This window comes from Osmerus eperlanus, chromosome 6, assembly GCF_963692335.1.
Source record: "Osmerus eperlanus chromosome 6, fOsmEpe2.1, whole genome shotgun sequence".
Taxonomy (NCBI): domain Eukaryota; kingdom Metazoa; phylum Chordata; class Actinopteri; order Osmeriformes; family Osmeridae; genus Osmerus; species Osmerus eperlanus.
Window position 1 is genome coordinate 4,996,508 of NC_085023.1, and position 23,137 is coordinate 5,019,644.

At 45.7% G+C, this 23,137-nt stretch overlaps 2 protein-coding genes across 3 annotated transcripts in view; one reads left to right on the forward strand and one right to left on the reverse strand.

Moving 5' to 3' along the window:
- wu:fc17b08 (ligand-dependent corepressor) overlaps nucleotides 1-16,011 on the forward strand; it is a 29,798-nt gene extending 13,787 nt beyond the window's left edge. The window contains exon 7 of one of the 2 annotated variants that reach the window (XM_062463090.1): nucleotides 9,182-16,011. In XM_062463090.1, the coding sequence (XP_062319074.1) occupies nucleotides 9,182-14,186 (5,005 nt within the window). In that variant the 3' untranslated portion in view covers nucleotides 14,187-16,011. Of the gene's footprint in view, nucleotides 1-1,223; nucleotides 5,799-9,181 lie in introns of those variants that run through there. The other variant, XM_062463091.1, reaches the window with a different exon arrangement.
- A 384-nt stretch (nucleotides 16,012-16,395) lies between these two features.
- The window catches only part of slit1a (slit homolog 1a (Drosophila)), an 8,755-nt gene continuing 2,013 nt past the window's right edge, over nucleotides 16,396-23,137 (reverse strand). The window contains exons 3-8 of the mRNA XM_062464491.1: nucleotides 23,074-23,132; nucleotides 22,709-22,839; nucleotides 22,044-22,198; nucleotides 20,928-21,225; nucleotides 20,381-20,592; nucleotides 16,396-19,979 (exon numbers count right to left, since the gene is read on the reverse strand). Coding sequence (XP_062320475.1) covers nucleotides 19,741-19,979; nucleotides 20,381-20,592; nucleotides 20,928-21,225; nucleotides 22,044-22,198; nucleotides 22,709-22,839; nucleotides 23,074-23,132 — 1,094 coding nt within the window. The 3' untranslated portion in view covers nucleotides 16,396-19,740. The remainder of the gene's footprint in view (nucleotides 19,980-20,380; nucleotides 20,593-20,927; nucleotides 21,226-22,043; nucleotides 22,199-22,708; nucleotides 22,840-23,073; nucleotides 23,133-23,137) is intronic.

Consider the following 23,137-nt stretch of genomic DNA (forward strand, 5'->3'; position numbering starts at 1 on the left):
GTGTTTTCCCCTAGCAGTATTATACACTATGGCATAGGTGTTAGTTCATTTTAAGCGGCGCATGCATAAAATGAAATTGAGGTTTTTCATAAATTAAGCATCAGTTGCCCGCTGAAGCTCCTGTTCAGTAGCAGAGAGCAAAGCTCTGGGAGACGTGCCGATCTGAAGCGATTTCAATCTCCAGCCCAGTGAAGCTGCGCTGGATTTGATCTGGCTCTCGGCAGTACATCCACAGATGCCGTCTTCTGGTGTCTACTCCTCCGCTGATCTTTGATCTAGGGTTTCAAAGAGAGCGCCCAGATGAAAACGGATCCCGTCAGGGCACGGAATATTTAGAAATGCTTAGAGCGGACTTCAGTCCTAACAATATTGACTTACACCACGCTAGGTCTACACCCTAGCGTGGTTTGTTCTTTGACTCTGTGTTTGATTACCCCTTCATCCCTGCTCCTGTACTTGATCACTGCTCTGCTTATCAATTCCAATGGCTGTTTGGTTAATGAGATTTCCACAATCCCAGTTAACAATCCCAATGACGGTCTCACAAAGCTGTGCACTCTTTGGGTGCATTGCCTGTTGGGGTTTTCAACTCAGTCAGCCTGCATTTAATGGGGTTTCCCATCAAAGGATCAGCATCCATGACAGTTGAGTTTATATGGTGATTCATTTATCTTTGCATAACATCTGAAGACACAACATCCATCCCATGTGTGCTGGCTTACTCTTTTATTGCTGTGCTTGTTTAGTGGTAACGTCACTCGCCCAAAATCAACCAAGGGCTCCAGTTTAGAATCAGTCATTTGGTGCCACAGTCACTGTGCCCTGCTCAGGTATTTTACGCTAGACTGCTTTACTGCATCAACCACAGGGGGATGGTTATCGCTCTTTTTCCTATATAATTTTTTTTATTTTCCTTTCGTTGCCCTGGATATTATTTCATCATTGTTTTTGTTTTTTTTACTGTTATGTTGACTCGCAATTTGTAAAAAGAAATGACAATCCCAAAGTCAAGAATAAACTAATGACCAAACACAAGCCTTTTTGTTCTCAAAAGCAGCCCACACAAACACACAGATATTTAAGTCAAGCGATAAAGTGATGTTACCTGAGCAAGGCCATCTAATAAAGGAGTGGCCAACATTCTCCCCTCCCCAACCCATCCTCCCTTAGAAAGAGAGACTGTGCAAGCTCTGCTTACACCCAATTTCCTTCCATCCAATCAGGCGATCCTTGAGAGCTGACGGACAGGCCGGGCTGCCTATGAGGAGCCTGCAGGATGGAAGGAGGAGGGAGAATATCGGCCACTCCGCCCCTCTTAAGCCCATCCCGTCTCTCGCTCACTCGCTGCACATCAAACGGGAGGTCAGTCAGCCCCAGGACTGCGATGAGGACTCTCCTCCCAACCTCGGCCACAACCACACCTCCAGACTGCCCGACCTCCTGCCCTTGCTCTCCAGAAACGGCTCTGCATGGGGCCCTAAGACTCAGTTCGGCGCCCTCCTCAAACTCAGGGCCAACGGAGGGGCCGGCGACCACATCAAAGACCTGCCCAGCCTTTTGGAGGCCGCTGGGCTCTTCACAAAGTCCCCTTCCTGTGGCAAGGGACTCCTTCAGGAGGGCGGCAGAGATCGGGGTCTCTCCCTGTCCCACTCCCCGCCCGTCGACCTCAAGATCCCCCAGGTGCGAGACCTCTCGTGGGGCTCCTTCGCCTCTGAGCCGTCCAACTACCCACACTGTGACCACAGCCTTGGAAAGAGGCTGCGCTCCATCCTCCCCAAGCACGGCCGCAGGGGCAGCAACGGAGGCCTGGACAGCTTGGGAGGAGAGAGGGAGTTCTGGGCGCTAGACACTGAGCGTCAGGCCTCCGGAGGAGGAGGAGGAGGAGGGGGCCCGTATCCCACCTCGGACCCGGAAGCCGACCTGGGCTCCAAACAGCCGAGGAAGAAGAGAGGACGCTACCGCCAGTACAACACGGAGCTGCTGGAGGAGGCCATCGGTGTGGTGATGGGGGGGAAGATGAGCGTATCCAAGGCCCAGACGGTGTATGGGATCCCTCACAGTACCCTGGAGTACAAGGTCAAGGAGCGCCTGGGCACCCTGAAACACCCCCCCAAGAAGAAACTGAAGCTGATGAGCCGCACGGAGGAGCCGGAGGGGATGGAGGCCCCAGAGAGCCAGGAGGGGGCCTTCCCGGAGGGGGCCTTCCAGGAGGGGGCCTGTCAGGACTCCCAGCTCTCCGTATCTGAGGATGGGGAGCCTGTGTCCTCAGAGAACAGGAGGGAACCTCTGAACACAGGCCTCTCGTCAGACGAGTGAAGTTACACGAGAACAACACGATGAAACAATGCAGTACTCTTGATTATGATGATGACGATGATGATGACGTGACGTGGTGGTGTTTAAGCTGAGATGTGGGTAACTAGTTGCATTTGCCATACAGTGGGAGTAGAAGAGCCGTCTATACAGTACACATAACTAGTTTGTGTATGATGCTGATTTGTTCAAAAAGCACTTGTATCTACGTATTCACGGATCACTTATTTGACCTATTAATCCCAGGTTGTTAATTAGAGTAAAGTCTACTGTAAGTAGCGGTTCTTGTCGGGGACACTCAATTGTCAGCACTCCTTTTTGCCCTTAAAAGAGTTTGAATACACTCCTTAAATATATTCCCTTGTGTAATGAACAATCTTATGATGAAATTGACCACTATTAACTTGTGATGATATTGCTGTCGTGACTCGGCTGCTCAACCCTCTCCATTTCAACACTGCGCTAGTCAAGCCAATGCACATTTCCCTCTGAATCTGCATTCTATCGATCGAATTGGTGCACATGAATATGCTAAGCCATCCACATACCGTGCAATTCAAATTGGAGCGAGCGAAATGCAACGTTTTTTGGAAATGGCGCCCCGTTCTGTCCTCGATCTGAGCCTCTTTCTCTTCATGCCTCTGAACAGCCCTGTGAATAATCAGCTGATTCAGTAGTTCACCTGAACGTCGCGAACGGTCCAGAAGTGTGTCGCTGCTTCTTCTGTGAGATGTTGACGCAGACACTTGATTGATAGAGAACTCTTTTCCTGTCACTGTCTTGGCAAATGCGCTTCTGTGGACTGAAATTGACCAAACAGCTACAAGTACGTGTCGAACTTTTGAAAGGAGGTATGCAACTTCTTTCCTGTGAATATCTTGTGTTTATTTTATACCTTTTTGTTTGTCTATTTGGATAACAATAACGACAACTTTTCCTGTCCGGAATTTCATCTCCCTCTCTATTGAACAACTAAATCTCAGAGCTACTTTCCAAAAGCACGGCAGATTATGTAACACTCTGAAATGTACCGCTTTGCTGCGTAGTTTGAATAGCTCGACCCCTGTTCACTTGTAGCCTTCATAACTCAGGATGGGCTGCAGTATTTGTCAGTTAACAAATCCATGTTTCTATCAGAAATGTATGTAATTTACTATGTTAGATATCTTTACACACACAGACATACCTCATACCTAACATGTCCGTGCCTCTTGTTGTCTTCTGTGAAAGAGGAAAATATTTCATCCTCATAACTTTTTGAAGGGACTCAAACCTTACATCGGCTGACAAATATGCACACCCTACTGTGTCAGGTGTTTCACAACTACCTTAACCAGTGTCAGTAGCGCTCTACTAGTGCCAGTTCAAAGCCTTGTGACATTTCAAATCTGTGTGGCTCTACAGTTGGCACAAACAAACACGTAGAGTCAGGTAGGATTACCTCTGGGATAACTTCTTAAAGACGAGAGACGGGAACATTTTCAATTGAAAACAATTTCCTTTTTGATTAAGCATGATTTCAATATTTCATCATTGAAAGATGTCCTATTTTTTAAATGATTGTTTTTCTTTTCATCTCATATGTTGCTACAGTACATCAATGCAGTGAAACCGTTCCCCACAACGTTGAAAACCAGGTTTTTATCACCATGTGGCATATTTAGCACCACCTGTGTGTACATGCTACCAACACTATCAACAGTTATACCTCAGGACATTCCAGAATGTGGGATCGTGATGCTTCAGTGATCCTTGTATCAGGTGACCATACAACTCAAAATGTATTTTGATTTTATTATTGTTCTTGCAGTACTTTTAAAACAAATAGTAATGTTCAAAACTAATTTCAAATGGGACCCAGGACGTCCTTTTATTTGAGGGCTGAATCCTGACTTCGTTAGTACCGATGGACTATGGTGGTACCTTGCATAGTATAGGATTTTAGTGCCACCATTTGCATCAAACCAATAGATAACCATGAATTAGGCTATTTTAGCACAAACCTTTTATCCAAAGCGACTTATTGTTAAAACATGTTTGTGACTCATGCAAGAATCAGGCAGGCTATTGGAAACATGTGTTGGGTACCGTTTTGAAGGGGTTTTGCCATTTTGAAAGTAGTTGTGTTTTGTGGATAACCTTCAGTTAACGCGCAAAAGATAACCTGGATGAGAGGTTCTCCAGTTAAGACCAGCCACAGGCATGCCTTCAGGTGTATTGCATGGTTAGTAGAAGCATTTGTTTATCTTTTTTCCCCCATAACAACAATGAAAGTGTGACGAGTCAGTGAAATGTGCAAATTTCTGTTGCAAAATACTACAGGTTTTCTGAGGTTCTTGGAAGTCCCGTTTTTTTTACTAGAAGAACGACTAATGCGTTTAAACTTAATATCAGTCTTTCAACCTTTTTTTTTAGATGTTCAACATTTCAGTTAACTTGCAGACCATGATATAAAAGAGGTTTAATTGTTCTCAATTTAGTTACTCAGTAGATGGCAAGAACATTAATTGGTATGTTGTCTGAGACAAATGTAAAATATGGCATAGAGTGGGAATGAGTTCTGACAGTTTTGTCTGTGAAAAAATTCAGTCATAAGGTTTTTTCAGTGTCACCATGACAATCATGCTGCATAACAGATAATTGCCTTCCCACTCAAACTTAACATTGTTTAATCAAATTAGGTTCCGTCAACGCTATGCTTTAGAACCAAGAGCATCGTTTTTAATCAAAGGTGACCGAATAGCACAGGGCTTCTTTTCCAGATTCTCAGCCTTTTTTAATTTAATTTAATTTTTGCCTGTTGTCGTCACCATACAGCAATTTCATGTAAATTCAACAAAGGAGACACTTCATATATTTTTCATATCGTGAAAAAAGAAAAAGAAAAGAATGACCGTAGCAAATCTGATGGTTTACTACCTCAGCTCTTAAATGAAATTGTATTTAGTTGTTTAGGACCTACTTTGTTGTATGTAGCAGCTCTGTGTGTTCTCATTGGCAAGCCAAGAGACATGACCAAAAGCTTTTTTGAAGTATAATTATGATGGCAAAAATGGCATATAGAATATGGTCTAAGATTTGTTTTCTTGCTGCTAAATGCTTACTACCATAGCAAGGCCATATGATATGGAAATAATTTAGTTTATAGCCAATATTGTTGTCTAAGCTAAGACTGCAAGAGAGACTACTGAAAATGAAACACTGGAATTTTTTGAAACGGTATGTGAATATGTTTAAAAGTTTCATGCACGCTTGATGCTTACATTTTTAAAGATGCGGAGTTCATGTTTTACCGTGTTGCAGATCTTTTGGTTGTCGTTGCAGTAAGTTCATTGTGTGTTGGAAAATAGTTTTTGATTTGTTTAAAACCCCTCATGGAAATTCTTTTGTCAAGCATTTCAAAATGTCAAAGCTTTTTAAAGTTTATAATCTTTATTGACCATAGGGACAGTATTTAAGGACAGAGCATTTCTTCTGTCACTAAAGCAGCCCTGAATGTACATAGCTTATACACCAATTCCACAAAACCTATACAAATACTACAGATAATATATACCACACATATATACAAATAATTATATTGTTAATTCTACGTAGTAGAATCACATCAGATTAGCCGCAGGAGATGCTTTATTAATTTAACTTGTCAACTTGTTTAACACAATCATTTTCTCTTGCTTTGTTGTGACTCAATTTTGATGAGGATTTGATATTTATTTATGGTTCAATGTGCCGCTGTCTTCAGAAAGGACTGTGAATACTGACAGTGTGTGTGCTGTAAATATGCAGCATCCTCGTGTGGTGCACTGGAGGGACTGTTAAGGTTATACAGACCATATGGGTTATTGCTTAAAGGCACCAAGTTTAAACTACTGAGAGCGCACTTCTCTTAACGGAGAAATAAAAAATAAACTTTAAAGTGCTTACATTTAGAAGCATAACTATTTTCTTTTTCATATTTATGTATAAATGAATGAAATATTGGTGTATTTTGCATGAGGATTGAAGGCAACACTTGTCTTGTTTTTGGACAACTTGAAATGTAAGGTGAAATTGATTAAGCCTTTTAACTGAAGGGTTTATGGCAAAGTGTATGCAATGTATATTTATGTCACATTGAGCCATAGCCTACACTATGACTCCATAAACATGTATGATTGATACTCGGAATTCTTTAATATCTGTAATTTCCCATCCCTCAGTCCTCTTCATCCAACCAATGTAGAAGTAGGTAAAAGTTTGGTGTACCTTTGCAAGGATGTAGTGGTGGGATAAAAGATGGACAAGTTGTTGCCCAGTCTGGCACACGTCTAAAGTTGGCTGAAGTCATTGACTTGGGCACATGGTCTGGAATGCAGTTTTGGACAATATTTTACTTGAAGGTTGCAGTAATTACCATGTAAATACATGGCAATACCTTTTGTAAAACATTATACATGCAGGTAAACAATTCTATGTTTTTAAGTGTCACTACAAAAGTGTATTGTATGGAGGCACTGTATGGAGGAGGGGGGAGTCAGGGAAGGAGTAAGGGTAAGAATGGAAGGGGTAAATGGATGTTGTAATGGAGCAGTTGAACATTGTGTTAACGAAACAAGATCGATTTTAACACTGGCTTACCCCTGAAAAGCCTATCCTCCCTCATACCAAGTTTCTCATGTCTAACAGCTTGTACTGCTAAACCAATATGAAGTTTGACTACATAGGAGTTTACCTTCAATGTCGTTACTACAGTTATTTCTATGTAGTTACATGGTAGTTCATTTAACCCTCATTTAAATTGTTGCCCTTTTTTGGAATATGAAAAGCCACTCCAACCCAGATGGGGTTCACCCATGTGTAGTCTGTGTCTGTGAACTTTGTCCTTTTTGTTGTCCTGTTATCTTTCCTGCTCTTGTTTATGCTGGTCGGTCCTATTGATCCCCCATCTCACCCCATTGTAAAAAAAGAAAAGAAAAGAATAACACTTAAGTGTAATTTATCTTGTAAATATTCAGATTATTGTGATCAGATCACAATGTTAAAAGTGAAATGGAGAGTGAAAACACCCTCAGGGACTAAACTAATGCCACTCCCTCTTCTTCAGGTACTATCTCTAGACTCAAACTGTCAAAAAGTCAACCAGGGATGTCAATTTACAAAACAATGACAAAGCGGGTCGAAAAACCTAGTTGAAGTAAAGCTACTTTACTTCCGTCTTTTTTTTGTTGTTTTAGAGTTGTTGCTCCATTTTAGAACTACTGTATCTCACAATTCACAAAATACATTCTTCTTTTTTGGCTGGTCACACAAGCCTTCTTTTGATTGTGTGTTATGAGCCAAAAGATATCTGATGTAATGCAAAACCAAGAGTTTTATTTCTTTGTCCTTTTAAACACAATGAATGTCAATGTTAACTCAGTGCAGGAAAGATGAAAGCCAGAAGGGGGTTTCTAGCTGCATCTGTATTTAATTCTCTCTCCAGCTCACAGTGCCTCAACCACCATAAATATCACCTACTGTTGATAGTTAACTAATTCTAGTTGTTAGTGTAGTCTAATTCTAGTTGTTAGTGTAGTCTATTTCATGTCAGCCTATTCTGAGCTTCACTTTAATGTAAAATGTAAAATCCGTTATATAAGCTGATTACAGTTAGTTTTGCTTTTAGTCCAAATGCTCTCTCTCATTGCTATCTCACTGTCAATCAAACACCCATGCACACAAACTCCTAAACACTCCTATTTGCTCACACACAGTCACTTTTAAATATCTTCAGCCCTTTATTTCACACATTTACACACACACCGCCTAATCCCTATCTCCCTGGCATGGGTGTGTTTCAGCAATGTATGCTTACCCCAGTGATTAAGTTCCCTAGCCGGTTACCTCAGCTGCATGATCAAGGCCAAAAACAACAGATCCATTGTTCCACTGTAGATTTAGTTGAAGATGCTCAGTCAGAAGGCACACACCAAAACCTCAACAGAACTTTATTTGAGTTCTCGCCATGTTATGGTATGACAAGATGCATTATTTTTACTGTAATTTATTTATGGATTGTTTTTTTGTACTATCTTATTATTCAGACTTGGTTGTCGTTAAAGTCCTATGTAGTTGAGCACTTAATCATCACTAATTACCATGTTTATTTGATTGCACTAGTATGTTTTCCTTTATTTAAGGCTATTTTGATTTGACAACTTGACAAATAGATATTTGCCCCCAAATATGTAATCTTTGAACTGAAGTGAATAATATGATCTTAATTTTATGTATGTTGCATTTAACGTGGGGCACCATTGATTAATTGTGTTTGTGCATGTGTAAGAATTTACTTGATGTGTTCTGTAAGGAAAATTGCCATTTTGAAAAAGATCAGCTGTAACATTGTAATTGGTCATTGGATGATAGAACCACTTTTCAAAATCACTTATTCTTCTAATAAATCTATTGTGAAAATAAATGGAGGCACTTGTCATCTTTTCTTGCATGGATCAATATTTATTAAACAATTTATTGTTACAATTTATACTTTTTCTACAGTACTGCTTGATTATGTTAACATGCAAGCTCAGAATTCCAAATGTGACCACTGTTATAATTTCTTATTTGATTATTGGGATTTTATTCCAGCTTGAAAAAGTTCCAGGATTTTTTTTGTGTCATTTGAATTAAGTTTGTCCTATTCATAGAACATGAAAAACTGAGAAGGAAATGTGGTAATGTGAAAATGCTGACATTGAAATGAAAAATCAATAGGCTTGGTTTAGGATTTATAGAAGCGGAAATGGCCAAAGTCGTTCATTAATCATGTTGTTGCCTCTTTGTTATCATGTGAATTAAATCAAGATGATGTTTTAATCATTGACTTGTGTTCGTTGTCTTTCAGTGAGTCTGCAGAGTTGCTTACTGCCAAGGCCCAGGATCTGCAGTCCACTTCCACCCTGGAGCAGTTCATGGCCAAGCTGTGTCCACACCACCAGAAACAGATAGTGGATGCCCTGGGTTTCCTCCAGACTGAAGTCAAAGCAGTCAAGGCTTCCTCCTGCACTTCACAAGCCTCGAACCCTAACCCTGCCTTGGTGGACATAAGATCCACTTCTGTCTGCCCGGAATCCTGCCTGGACACCCCAGCGAGGACGTGCATAGAGCCCACACTCCCATTAATGTCCACTCCTAAGGGACAGTTGGAGATCCAGGAGATGGCCAGTGTCAACACCAGCAGCTCTGTGAGCCCCGAGAAAATCCCTGAGACTACTGTCTCTCTGCAGACACCAGGAACCGGGGGGCCGGCTTTAGACCTCCGGAAAACCGTTTCAGAAGGCATCACGGCTCTGGCGGTTCCCATCAAAAGTCCTGTACAGCGTGATAGCACACGTCCTAGTGACCACGTTCCTCTGAAAATAAAAATTATGAAGTCTGGCAGCCTTGGGGATGGTAAGAAACTGTCCTGTGTACTCACCACCTCTGTAGTGCCTCCTGCTGGAAAACTAGAGGAACGACAGGTCAATACTGACCCCTCAAAGAGGGCTGAGAGCCACAGTGCTAGACTCAGCTCCCAAGTGAAAAGACGTCATCATTCTGATCACTCAAATCAGGCCAGACAGAGGGGAGCGATTGGACACACAAAAGGCACACCATCCAAGCCCTGTACAGAGAAGAGGACACCAGACGCAATATGCCACATGTCACCTAGAACTGCCAGGAAGACGATAAGAGGATCCTCATGCTATCGTGCTCGGGAGTCGTCCGTGTTCATCGCCGACCCTGACCTCGGCCACTGTGACCTCGTCTACATCGACAAGCCGATCACAGAGTCGCTGAGGAGACAGCGGCACCGCATGCTCCCGCGCCGCAACGCCCGGAAGAGCACCAGAGGCCACCTCTACGTAGAGGAGATGTGGGAGCTGAAAACCGTCCGAACGCTGGCCAGCAAGTCGAGACCCAACGACAACCTTGGGAACTATCCAATCGCCCCAATGCCAGACCTCATCAGCCTAGTTACTGTCACTCCTAAACAGGCCCTGGCCAAGCCCGACGGTGTTCCTCTGGTAGATCTTCCCATCGCTGAGGGCTGTACGGAGACGGCTAGTCAGAAGACGCCCTCCGAGCAACTGTCTGAGATGGACATCCCTGGCATAGCTGATGGGGTGGTGGAAGCAGCCGCCAGCGAAGCCAACCCGGTAGTTGAGAACAGTGAGTCAGACCAGAGCCAGTGCAAAGATTTCCCTACCCCTCCTCAAACCCAGCTGAACGAAACTGAACAGGTTGCGGTGACAGATTCAGAGCAGGCAAGGGAGAGCGTTGTGTCAGAGGAGAGAGTAGTTCAGACTGTAGTCGAACCAGCGGGGCAAGATGCAAGTGGTGTTGAAGTATTAAACGAAAGTCTATCTGAAGTGATAGAGACGGAGGTAGGGGCAAACCCAACGGGAAGTCATACTACAGGGAGAGGAGGAGAGGAGGAGACCCTGTGTGTTTCAGAGGAGGTCCAGAATGGGGACCTTGAACCCCAGCAGGAAGCTGAGCTACCAAACCCTGTCGTGGAGAGTGCCCAAGACGAAAAGCAGGAAGAGAAGGAGCAGGCGCAGGCTGAGGAGGCCAAGACCCAGCAGCACTCGGATTCCTCTGAAAGAAAAGATCAGAGTGGAAATGAAACTCAGACAGTGCAGGAATTGAAAGAGGTTGAGGAAGTGGATATGGCTGAACCAGAGTCTGCTGCTACAGATATGACCACCATAAAAGAAGAGCACACGATTGATCCTTTGGTTCATTTCTCCCCTGAGAAGTCTCTGGAGGCTCTTCTGAAAGAGCTACCTCCATGGCGTAGGAAGCGTCATGAAAAGTTTCAGCCCAAACCAGTTATATTTAGTGAAACTGAGAAGATAATTGTAGGGTATGTTAATGGTAGGCCTATCAAAGCCTCTGACAGATGCTTGCGTAGAAGGTCTCAGAAAAGTTCTCCAAAACCTGTTAAGAGCCATTCCAAAGGCAATCATGGCGTTTCTGAATCATCATCTGCTCCTGGCTCATCGGTTGACTCAGTTAAAAGTCCCTTGTTGAAACGACCTGCAAAGGCACATATGACATTTTCTGTCCAACCTATCGAGACCAAACCCGAGAGTCCATCTATCGCTGTTTCTCCAGTTGAGAGCGTCCAAAGTCCTGCTCCAAAACATCCCACAAGGAGCCGTATCAACGTGAGACGAAACATTATGGGGTCAAAGAGCCTTGCTGAAGCAAGTCAGAGTGCTCCTGATTCTCTACCAACCCACGTTCCTGAAAAGACACCAGCCCCAGAAACTGAGACTCTGCCAGCACCAGTGTCTGCCCCTCCTTCTGCCCCGGCCCCAGTCCCTGACTGTCTGCCCGTCCCTGTCCTAGTGTCTGAATCTCCACCTGCCCCTCCCCTCACCCCAGTCCCTGAACAGACAGTGGATTCCTCTAAAACCCAGGAGTTTAAACGACCACTCAGATCCGCCAAATCAAAGAAAGCCGGGCCAGCAGTCTCTCCTCCCCAGTCAATTGCCATGACGTCCTCTGTCTCTGAAGGACCCTCCACATCCCTCCCACCCACTTCTACTGAGCCTATGCCCCTTCTCCCCACCAACCCGTCTCCCCTCCCCATATCCACCCCTCCACTTCCTCTGTCTTCGACTTCCACCTCTATCGAACCCTCAGAGTCCCAACAGACACCAGCACCACAGGCTATCAGTGAGCAGAGTGTGGATGCAGTCGAGACAGTTCCAGGAACTAAGCCCATTGAGAAGCAGAGCAACATGGGGGGAGATTGCAGGGTGCTGGCCATACAAAAGCTTAGGTCTTCAGGGATTGTAAAGGAGTTTGAGGAGGTTGAGACGCCGAAAACTACCAGTGAGGTTCCCTCCCTCCCAGAGGGCCCAGGGGCAATGAGTAGTGAGGCAACCACCCAGAGTAGCCCACTTAGAGGCAAGCGGACTCCCTTGAAGGACAGAGAAGCCAGCAAACTGCTGAAGGCAGCAGATGCAACACCTTTGCCAGATGACAGAATTCCAGCAGCAGATTCCCGTATATCCCTCAATACAGAAAGACCAGGGAGGATGCCACTCAGGAGTGAAAGCAGCAAAGCTGAAGTAGCCACTAGCCATTCAATTACCCGTGTGACTCCTATCCCTTCATCACCTCCTGAAAACAGGAAGTCAGCTCTCCGGTCCCAAAGGTTGGCCTCACCCTCTTCCTCCACTGCTCCAAACACACCAGAGAAGCCCCGAGAAGTGTTGTCTCCTTTCAGGGTGAAACCAGAAAAGATCACAAAGCTTCCGCCCAAGTCTTCTCCAGTGTCTTCTCAGCTGCCCAGTTCTCTACCCTCCTGCTCAGGCCTTCCTTTCTTCCCTCCCAGACTGGAGCCGCCAGCACCCACTCCCCCCAAATTTCTGGAGGCCCTGAACAGTGAGGAACACCAACACATGATCAGTAACCTGAACACCAAATTTGATAAGATGCAAAAAGGCTGGTTCCAGATGGACAAAGAGGGTCAGCCGGCTCCTAAGCACAAGAACAAGGCTGACAGACAGGCGGCCATCTGGAAGAGCAAGCGCAGGGTTCGAAAGCCCAGGTCTTCGGAACACCAGAGGTTCTCCCCTGTCCAGATGCTCTTCATGAAGAACTTTGACCTCAGCAGTATCTGCCGATGGTTCCTACAGTCAACAGAGACAAAGTCCTTAGTCATCGTTAAGAAGGTGAACACTCGTCTTCCCTCTGAGACGCAGCTGTGCTTCCACAGCTCTTCCTGCCTCCCAGGGACCTCCCAGGGGGTGTTCCCAAGCCTGCAGGCCGAACGCCTGAAGAAACATCTGAAAAAGTTTGCTATTGCCTCCCCTGTGAAGAGCACTCCCAAGAGCCAGAAACTCATTGCTAAAGCCCTGGAGCAGGAGGTCCCTATATCCAAAGGGAAGGAGAAAAAAGAGCTAACCACAGCCACTCGGATCTCAACAAAGCCGTACGCGTCCTCAGCCGAGATCCAGGCCCAGGCAAGTGAGTCTCAGAAGGCCTCTGTTAAAGCGAAGATTCCAGCGAGCGCAAGGATCCTGAGGAAGTACAACTACATCCGGGAGAAGATGCAGGTCCAGCAGACCTCCAAAAAGGTGAAGGATGCACCAAGGGAAAGCCTCAAGGCTGCCAACGTGAAAACCTCCAACTCTAAACCGAAACTAGCAACTGTGAAGGGAGCTAAACCCTGCCGGACAGATAATAAAAAAATTAAGGAGCCTGTCTTAGCAAAATCAGTGAGAGGGAGACCCTCTCTTGATCAAAAACCTGCAGGAAAGGAAAGTGTGGTCAAGACAACCAGCAGTAGGACTGTAAGAGAGCCTATGAAGAGGGATAGTGAATCATTGCAGAAATTGCCTCAAAAGTCCCCCAAAACACCAAAGTCCTCAGCCCCTGCTGCTGTGGCTAAAACTGATTCCCATAAAAAGCAGGTTGAAGAAGAGAAAACAGGAGTGGATAGTTCTCCGCTGGTCAAACCAGGTGCTGGTGCGAAAGAAAAACAGACAAAGAAACCGTCTCAAAGTAGGGTCACTGACAGTAGAGTCACTGTAGGTAAAGGTGCAGAGGGGCCGGTGGACACTCCGCTTCCGGACATGGATGCCACAACTACGCCGGTCTCCTCGGACCAGGTACTGACCAGGTCTCAGAGGAAGATGGAGGTCATGCCTACTCGGAGCGGAAGCCCCAAATCTGCTACCAAGAAAGCCCAGGAGCCGACACCGACGCCAAGTGGGACTCCTAAGTCAGCCACCAAGAGAGCAGAGGGCTCCGCACATACACAGAAGGGAAATCCGAAGTCTGCCGTGAAGAGAGGCCAGGAGGCCCCACAGACTCCTGCCAAGCGCACCAGGATGTCTCTGACCAAGTAGAACCTGACTGCAGACAGACTGCTGTTGTCAAGTGGGATTGGTCTTTTGTTTCTTTGCCCCCTACAAAAAGGACTATTCGTGTGTTTTCCTTTTGTGTTTGTAAATGATCTTGGTGAAAAGATTAGGAGGAAAAGCAGTTTTTTTTGTGATTTTGTGGGATAGTTGAATGCTTTTGTTACGTTTCTGAGGCAAAATGCAAATGGTGACGGGGATATATTTAATGTAGATTTCGAAAGTGTGTGTGTGTTTGTGTTGTGAGGGTTGTATGTGATTCCATGCAGGAGAGTAGTGTTCTCTGGCAGTCTGTCACAGACATCGTAAATATTGCTTTGTTTCTCTCAACTTCAATGCCAGATTTGTCATCAAGCATGAGAAAACAGTGTTTGTCCTATTGTTTAGGAACATAGCCTGTCATTGTTGAACATTTGACATACACTTTCCATTTAGTGATCAACTCGTCGCCTCTTGTCATTACATCATGGATGCCTCCAGTGTGTATTGCAGTCAGTGTGTGTGCAAGTGTGACTTGTGATCAGGTGCCTTATTTATCAAGTGTGAACTAATAGACGTGTGTGTTAACGTAGGTGGAGTCTCAGTTCTCTAGCTGCTGCACATGTTTGAGTACTGTGGAAGGAGAGTGGCAGTGAGTTTCCATGCACAACCCTTCCCTCTGTGAATTGCAGTCCCTCCCCTTCTTTATTTGCCTCCTCTCCTCTCGCCCCGCTGCGCCCACATCCTTGATTTCCAACATGTCGAATCCGAAGCAATCCTCATATTTTCGTCTCTGTTTTCACTGTCGATTCTGTGGACTCTTGTTGTCAGAACCTGAGCATTATAACTCTTGATATTGTCATTGTTTTACTTTGAACAACGCCCGTAAGCTCCATGTTTGTGTCATGACATTTCAACAAAGGGTCGTTGTCTTTCCCCTCTGTTTCTAACGCGTAGGAGACAGTGGCCGGTGAGCTGCGGTGTTCGAGCCTCCCGCGCACCCGTCCGTCTCCTCCATACCTTGTTTTAGCTTAATGGCGAATAGTCGTGCCGCGTGCATGCTTCAGCCGTCTCGTTAATGTGAATACGCCAACGTCCCCGCAGTCTGTCCCACCCAATCAGCAGCCCACTCTCCATACAACAATCACCTCAACGGATAGAATCTCAGAAACAAACGTTATGTACTTTCAGAACAACAAACCCCGGTTTGTAAACCCGCCTCTCCTTGAAACTATGCATGCACGTACCTGTGCCTCCCTGAGTACTGGCGGGCTGAAGAAACATTCATCATTGATCAATAAGGAGTGATTACGGATAAATACGTAGTTAACCAGTGATTGGTGATTTGTGTTTGTTTGAAAGAATTGGACACCAGGCAAGGCAGAATGTACCGATGTTAAAGACAATGTTTTTCTTTGGATGGAAGTCAGTATGTATAACGATAGATATGTTTAAGAACTGTGCATGGCCATGTTCAGTGATGGCGATGTTCAAGGAAGATGTCATTGCTGTTTAGTTCTCTGGTTCTGTGCAAAATGTCATGGTTTTCAGCATCAGAGTGACCTCTAGTGGCCGTATGGATGAACCCTTATCTTCTTTTCTTTTTTCTTGAAGTCTTTGTAAATGATGCCTGCCTGTAGCCTACCTGTCTACAATTAAATTTTACAGTTTATCTTGATTTGATTTCAGGAATATGTTTTCTTGGTGTGAACCTTCCATAATTCAGCAATAGTAACATCCGTTTTTCAAAAGATGCGAGAGAGGAAAAAAAAAAGTTTTAGCAGTGTTATTTTTATGATGGTTATTTTACGTTACAAAAGTAATCATTTGTAAATGCTAAACCGTATCATTCATGTTATCGTTATTTAAGATCCCCTTAATGGCAAATGAATTTAATAGACCTAAATTAAGCAAACCACCAAATATCCAACTTGAACTTGTTTTATTCAATGCCGTTGATATTTATAGTTTTTTGTTTTTGTATATTGGAAAAGAAATAACAAGGATTTACTTATGTTAATCCCAAGAATGATACATCTTTAATGTTAGTGACTGTATTTTTGCTGGAGTTCTTATAAAGATGTTTGAATTTTAAGTTTTGTCTGTATTTTTTTCCTCTCTATTTAAACACTATTGTAAGTTAAACTATACTTTCACTCACACTCACGAACACACACTGCTCAGTCAAAACAGCAAGGAGACAAATGAGCCACACTGGTAAAATCACACACATTAAAGTTTATTGAATGAAAAGTGGAGTTTTGGTAAACATTTTGTCGGTGGCACTACATACATTCAGCTTCACTGGGAGACAGGTTCTATCCTGCAATTTAACCCTGCCACATACAACACAATTGTGGAAACCCCAGAGATTCTCTGTGGTTCTCAAACCTTTTAATGCACCAGTTTAATACATCAGTGACATTTTGCATCATTTTTTTTATTCTGCGCACAGTTCCTTTTGGATGTTAGTGAGGCTGGTCATGTGACACAGGAGTTCCGGGCTACATCACAACCAGGAAATGGAAGCCACCTGTTTCAGGTCACATCAGTGCAGGATGGAGGGAAGGACCCATGGGACAGGGAGTCATGTGACACTATTGATACACGCCCATATGGATATAAGAGCCTTAATGAACCCATTGGATGACAGGTCATCAGTATCAGAACACAGAACAGAACTCGTAACTCTCCGAATGTATTGAACACCACTGGATCACATGACGTAGTATGGAACACAAAGAGAGAGACAAGGGAGATCACTGCTGTAGGAGAGGCTTGGCATTACTGCGCCTTGGGACAGATCTTAGGTCAGTCGTCATCCTTCTCAAACCCTACTGGGAAAGGATGGGGGGGACTCTGGACTGACCCTAGAGCAGTTACCCAAGCATGCAGGAAGAACCATACCACAGCTTAAAATACAGGCCTCCCACTGTAGAAAACAAGCAACAAGGATTGTGGCATCTTTATACTAAATAACAGCTATATAAGTTACCACTTCATGAATAAGCGCAGAGCATATTTATCTATACACATTTATACATTCAGGTTATTTACTTTAATTCTCTGTTTATGGCACCTGTACAGCTCTTGAACGTAGTGTTTACCCAGTCGCAAAGTTGCAGGTGGCAACACATGACTGGCTGTTTTGGGCACATCTGATTGGTGGGCCTCTGTTTTGTAAAACTATAGGCTTGTCTCGCAGTTTATCTTCCTCGTATCTTTTATGCCTCTAGTGTGTTTCCAAATGAGCATGACTGTTTTTTGGTGGAGGTTTCCTGAAAGCAATATAATTCTCCAAATATAGAGAATATATATATATATATATTTTTTTTGTTGAGAATTACAGAAGAATTACTAGCACTAGCATCACTTGAACAGAACCCCCCAAAATGTGGTGTGTATATCTATATTTCAGCCATGTGGTTCTTGACGGGGGTGGGGGGGGGGGGGGGGGGGGGGCAGTCGCTCATCTTAATATTAGCCCCATGCTCTGTGGCTCCTGCACCCAAATAGGAATGTGTCTGAGCAGGTCAGAAATGAACACTGACGGAACTGGTTAAGCGATGTCACAAATACCTTACAGCTTTTTTTTTTCACTATTTTTTTTTTATTTTAGTTTTTTTTTTTTAATGTTTCTTTTTGTATCATTTACTAAAATCAGCGACAAGTATGTATTTTAATTACTACAGAAAAAGCCTTAAGATAAAATAAATAAAATCGTAAAAACGGAAAAGCACACAGACTCAAATGAATTAGATGTAATATTCACATGGAAGACAACATATACAATATTAAACAATTTTCTAGATCAATACTGCCTCCTATACAACAAAGGCCAACATTTTGATATCTTGTTTTGGCCAATTACAAACTAGTTTGGTTGAGTGAAATACAGTAAAGTAACAGAGACAGCTAAATAACTGATCAAATGCCATTTTGACTGTTCCAACGCTTCCAGAAAACACAGATTACTCTTTAACATATAAAAATACTATACCAAAATGAAATACAAATATATATATTAGAATCTGTTAGGCATTTCTGTATAAAGAGAGGGCTAAAGGAGTTACAGATTACAAACCAAATAATAACAAAAATAAAATCATAATGCAAAAACATTTGAAACTAGACAAAAACAAAACAAAAAATAAACACAATTCTGCACATTTTTGTTTTGTAATAAACATGATGATAATAATGATAAAAAGCTCTACATATTCATCAGCAAACTCTTCTCCACACATGCAATAGTTTGCTCAAGTTTTAATACTGCAGGCATCGAGGGGGAGGGGCCTAAATGCCCCTCTCTACAAGGAGGAGGGGCTATGCAAATCATCCTAACCCTGAGGCAATGCATGCTGGGATTGTTTACCACTGGGCACTGCCCGCTTCAGATGGGGGTGTTACTGGGAATGATGGGCGTGACCTCACAAAGCTTCCCCGACAACCGTAGAAAGCGCCTATCCTAGCAACTGCCAAATGGTACTACCAGGTGTTTGAGTTGGCATCCTGTGTAAGGTGACCATGTACATTTAAAGGGCGGATGACTATTCATCTATGTTGCTAGTTGATGCAGTGTGTATAAGGTCATCAGTCCTCAGTAGGGCACCGCAACACCAGGTCACATTATCACTGACCCCTGACCTCTCTCTACTCTCATATGTGCCAATCATGACCATCCCGTGGTTACATCAGACAAGTGTGTGTACGTGTGTGTATGTAGCAGATAAGTATGTGTAAGTATTTATTGAGAAAGCGTAGAGTCACCACAACCATAAAAAACCCAGGTCAATTTAGCCAATGGCAACCCAGCTACAGTCCTGTCTAGCTAAGTCTGGTTCAGCCCAGCAAAACACACTTTTGCCTAACCTGGCCTGCTTCAGTTTGGCCAAAGGGACCCCAGCCAAGCTCAGCTTTACCCAGCAAATAACCACCAATCCTCGCCCAGCCTAGCTCCTTCCCAGCTCAACTCATCTACCTAGCCTGAACCAGCCATCCGGCCCAACCCTCCTCTCCTCCTATCTCCCATCTCTCCTCGTCATCCCTCTCTCCACCGTCAAACCAGACTGGACGCCACCATCTTTCTGACGGGCCACAGGAAGTGGAGATGTGAGATGGAGATGTGGTTAGATGGAGCACAGGGACAGAACACACCGTGCGGGCAGGGTGGGAGGGGGTCCTCCTTCTGAACGCAACCCTGGGAAAGATCTGGACCCCTTTGGAGCAACGTTGCAGATACAACGTTGCTCCAACGTTGCAGATACAACGTTGCTGCGGTTGCTGTCGTTGTCAACTCTCTGTGTTGTTGTTGCTGATGTCGTTGTTTTTTTATCTCTGTGTTACTGTACGTCACACACCCATGGACGCATATGGTGATAGGGAGGAAAGGTCCTATTTTACAAACATTGTTGTCCATAATATATAGAGGTTTTATATATATTTCTTTTAAACTCTCTTCTCTCTCTCTCTTCCTCTTTATCTTTCTTTCCTCCGGTTCACTCTCTCTTTCTCTCGTTCCTTCTCCAGCTTCAGTGGCAGCAGCAGGTTTGCGTGGGACGCGCTACATGCAGCCTGCGCAGCCACACTTGACGGTCTTCTCCACCTCCTCGCTGAACGAGGTGCCGTCGCTGCACTCAAACGTGTATTTCCGGCGCTTCATTCGCTGGCTGGCGCAGCAGGTGCCCGTGTCGCAGGTGCCGGAGCATTCCACCCAGGAAACCATGCGGGTGGTCTGGCAGATGGCGTAGCCCCGCTGGACCTGGTAGAAATCTCGCACGGGCTCTCCCCGACACTCAGACTCTGGACAGGGGAGGAGGAGGGAAGGACACAAGGCTGTGAGATGGGTACTGTATGGGTACTGTATGGAGGTTTAACATCCAGGACGCAGACAGTAGGGGGGGACCACAGACACTATGCTGACACACTGGTCAAATCTTCTGCTTTTTGTATCGGTGCGTTTGATTGGGCGACACCTCCGACTTCTAAACAAGGGGGGGGGGGGGGGGGGTCAATGGCCCAATGCTGAGACACTTGAGATTGTTTACATTCATTTCAAACGGGGCCTTTTCTGTCTCTGGCCCACACTCCAGTCCAGTTGGGGGCGATGTTGCACCATCAAAGAATGCCGCCAACTGCCATTAAAACCCACAGAGGAAGAAGAAGAAGAAGGACAGGAAGAGTAACCGGCCCAGCGGTCGTACCGGCGTCGCAGAGCTCCCCGGCGTAGCCACTCTCGCAGTGGCAGTACGCGTCGCCCGACTCGGAGATCTGACAGCGTCCGTGTTTGCAGGAGAGGCGGCGGCAGGGGTTGAACAGCTCCCCCTGCTGGTTGCACAGGGCGCCGCGGTAACCGTCCTCGCACTCACACCTGTAGGACTGGCTGTCCAGAGGGATGCACTTCCCGTGGACACACCTGGGGGGAGAGCACGGCTCAGTCAGTCCAGCAGACAGACAGTTAACCAGGCAGTCAGTCTGCCAGTCGATCATCAGTCTCTCATTTGGACAATCAGCCGGACAAAGAGACAGACAGTCAGCCAGACAGTCATTCAGTCGGTTAGCCAGACAGACAGCCAGTCAGCCAGTTGGTCAGTCAGTCCAGTCTTTTGGACCACACAATCACCCAGCCAGGTTAACCAGAGAGTTAGTTGGTTAGCCAGCCAGCCAGTCAGTCGGTCAACTCACCAAACCAAACATGACAGTTGTTTCAAAATAAAAAATAAACAGAAAAAACTAACTGCGACCGCTTACTTGCTGCCTTGGCAGGGGCTTGCAGGCTGGCTGGCAGGCTGGTCGCAGTGCGGTCCGCTCCAGCCGGACTGGCAGTGGCAGATGGGTCCCTGCGCCCCGTCTGGTTGGCAGATGCCATGCAGGCAGTAGATCTTGCGGCAAGGCTCACAGCCCGGCACCACGCCCGGCTTCATCTGGGTCTTGGTGAAGTCTTGCAGCTCGTTGTTGATGTACAGGTTCTGGATGCAGCCGTGGAAACTGGAGCCATTCTGGATCTGCCACATGCGGAAGGCGGCTGAGTGGACATCCACCGGCATGCCTGCGAGGTGGGGAGGTGTGGAGGGAGGGGGCAGGGAGGTAGGAGAACGAGGAGGAAAGGGAGGGAGGGAGGGAGGGAGGGAGAGGGGCAGAGGACATGGTGGAGAGAAGAGATGTTGGTTAGAGGTGCGGTGGAGGACGTCCAGGGGCACAGACAGACAGCTAACACAGGTCTGGGATGGCTGGGATGAAGGAGGAAGATGAGGATGCTTCAAAGAGACATGCCCTGATGCTGTTGACAGACCCAAGCCCAAATCGTTTTTTGCGGTTGAGGAATGACAAGCAGCTTCAGAGTCTTTGAAAGTGTCAGTGGCAGAGAGACACAGGTACATATCACAAACACACCACCACACGAGCACCTGCCAATGCCAAGCCAATCCTGACATCAGAAAAAACACTATTTCAAGTGAGTCAAGTCACTCCAGTGACTGTTTTTCCATTTCTCAAGTGAGAGTTGCCATAAAAAGTGATTAATGTCAGGAATGGTCCCTGCTTATTGACAGAGCTGTTTTACAGATGAAACAATAATACAACACAGTTGTTTAACTTTTAATTATGGTGCATGCTAATACCATGTCACAGAACTGGAGTGAGACTGTGTCTGATAGAATGAAGAAGGAGTTTGGAGTTGGGTTGCGGGGACTGGGGCTGGGCTGGGATGAGGTGTGTGTGTTGGAGGGGGGGGTGTGGGTGCAGGGGTGACAAGATGAGGTGTTGGTTTTGGGGTGGGGCGTTGGGGGTGGGGGGGGGTGACAGTAGTGTAGTATTTCAGAGTGCCTGCAGAGGAGGGGGGTGAGTTCTGTTGGAGAGGGCCCCTACCCCCCACGTATAGCGGCGCCTCGCGGTTGAGGGGCCGCACGGCGCCGAAGCTGTCCATGGTGGTGGGGAGGCCGCCGTCGATGGACAGGTTCACCGTCTGGTCGAAGGTCACCAGCTCCACTGTGTGAAACTGGCCATCGTTAATGGTCTCCGTGCTGGGGAGGGATGGGGAGAGAAAGGGAGGAGAGAGAGAAAGAAAGAAAGAGGGGAGGAGGGGGAGAAACGGAGGAGAGAAAGAAAGAGGGGGAATGAGGGGTGGCATGGGGAGATTTTTTAAAAGAGGGGAGGAGAAGGACATGACAAAAACGTTTTAGACCAAAAAAGTACAAAAATTACATCAAATAAAAAAACTGAGGCACACAGAGAAAGTTCCAGAGAATCACGGAGAATCGTGTTGTTTACGCCTGGCATTGTGCCTCCAAGGCAGTGTGGCGAGGGATAATCAGCTGACGGAGTTTACAGAGGGCGCTGTCCGTGTGGGAGAGAGGCCGAGAGAGCGCGAGAGAGAGAGAGAGTCAGAGAGAGAGAGAGAGAGAGAGAGTCAGAGAGAGAGAGAGAGAGAGAGAGAGAGAGAGAGAGAGAGAGAGAGAGAGAGAGAGAGAGAGAGAGAGAGAGAGAGAGAGAGAGAGAGAGAGAGAGAGAGAGAGAGAGAGAGAGACACGTACCTGTAGATGGCGTGGCCGGGCTGGCTCCCAGGGTCGTAGCTGACCTTGACATGACCTTGGTGGAGCTCCACGGCGATGTGGTCGTTGTCGCCGTTGTACAGCAGGATGCCGTTGTCCTCTGCCGTTGACACCTGCAGCCCCCGGGGGTGGGCGTCAAAGGTCACAAGGTCATCCCATCCTCTTTTGTCAACAGGTTTGACATGTTTCATACACGTTCCGCTACATCGGTTATTGTTATGGGGAGCCGTACCTAAGTCACACACACGCGGACTCATCCCGACACACACACACGCTCACCCATCTAGACACACACTCACTAACCCACCTACACAGACACACTCACACACACACTGGAGCCTACCCACCTGCAGAGTGATGTTGGCCTGGGGCCAGTTCTTCAGGTCCGACAGGAGCAGGTAGGAGTCTCGG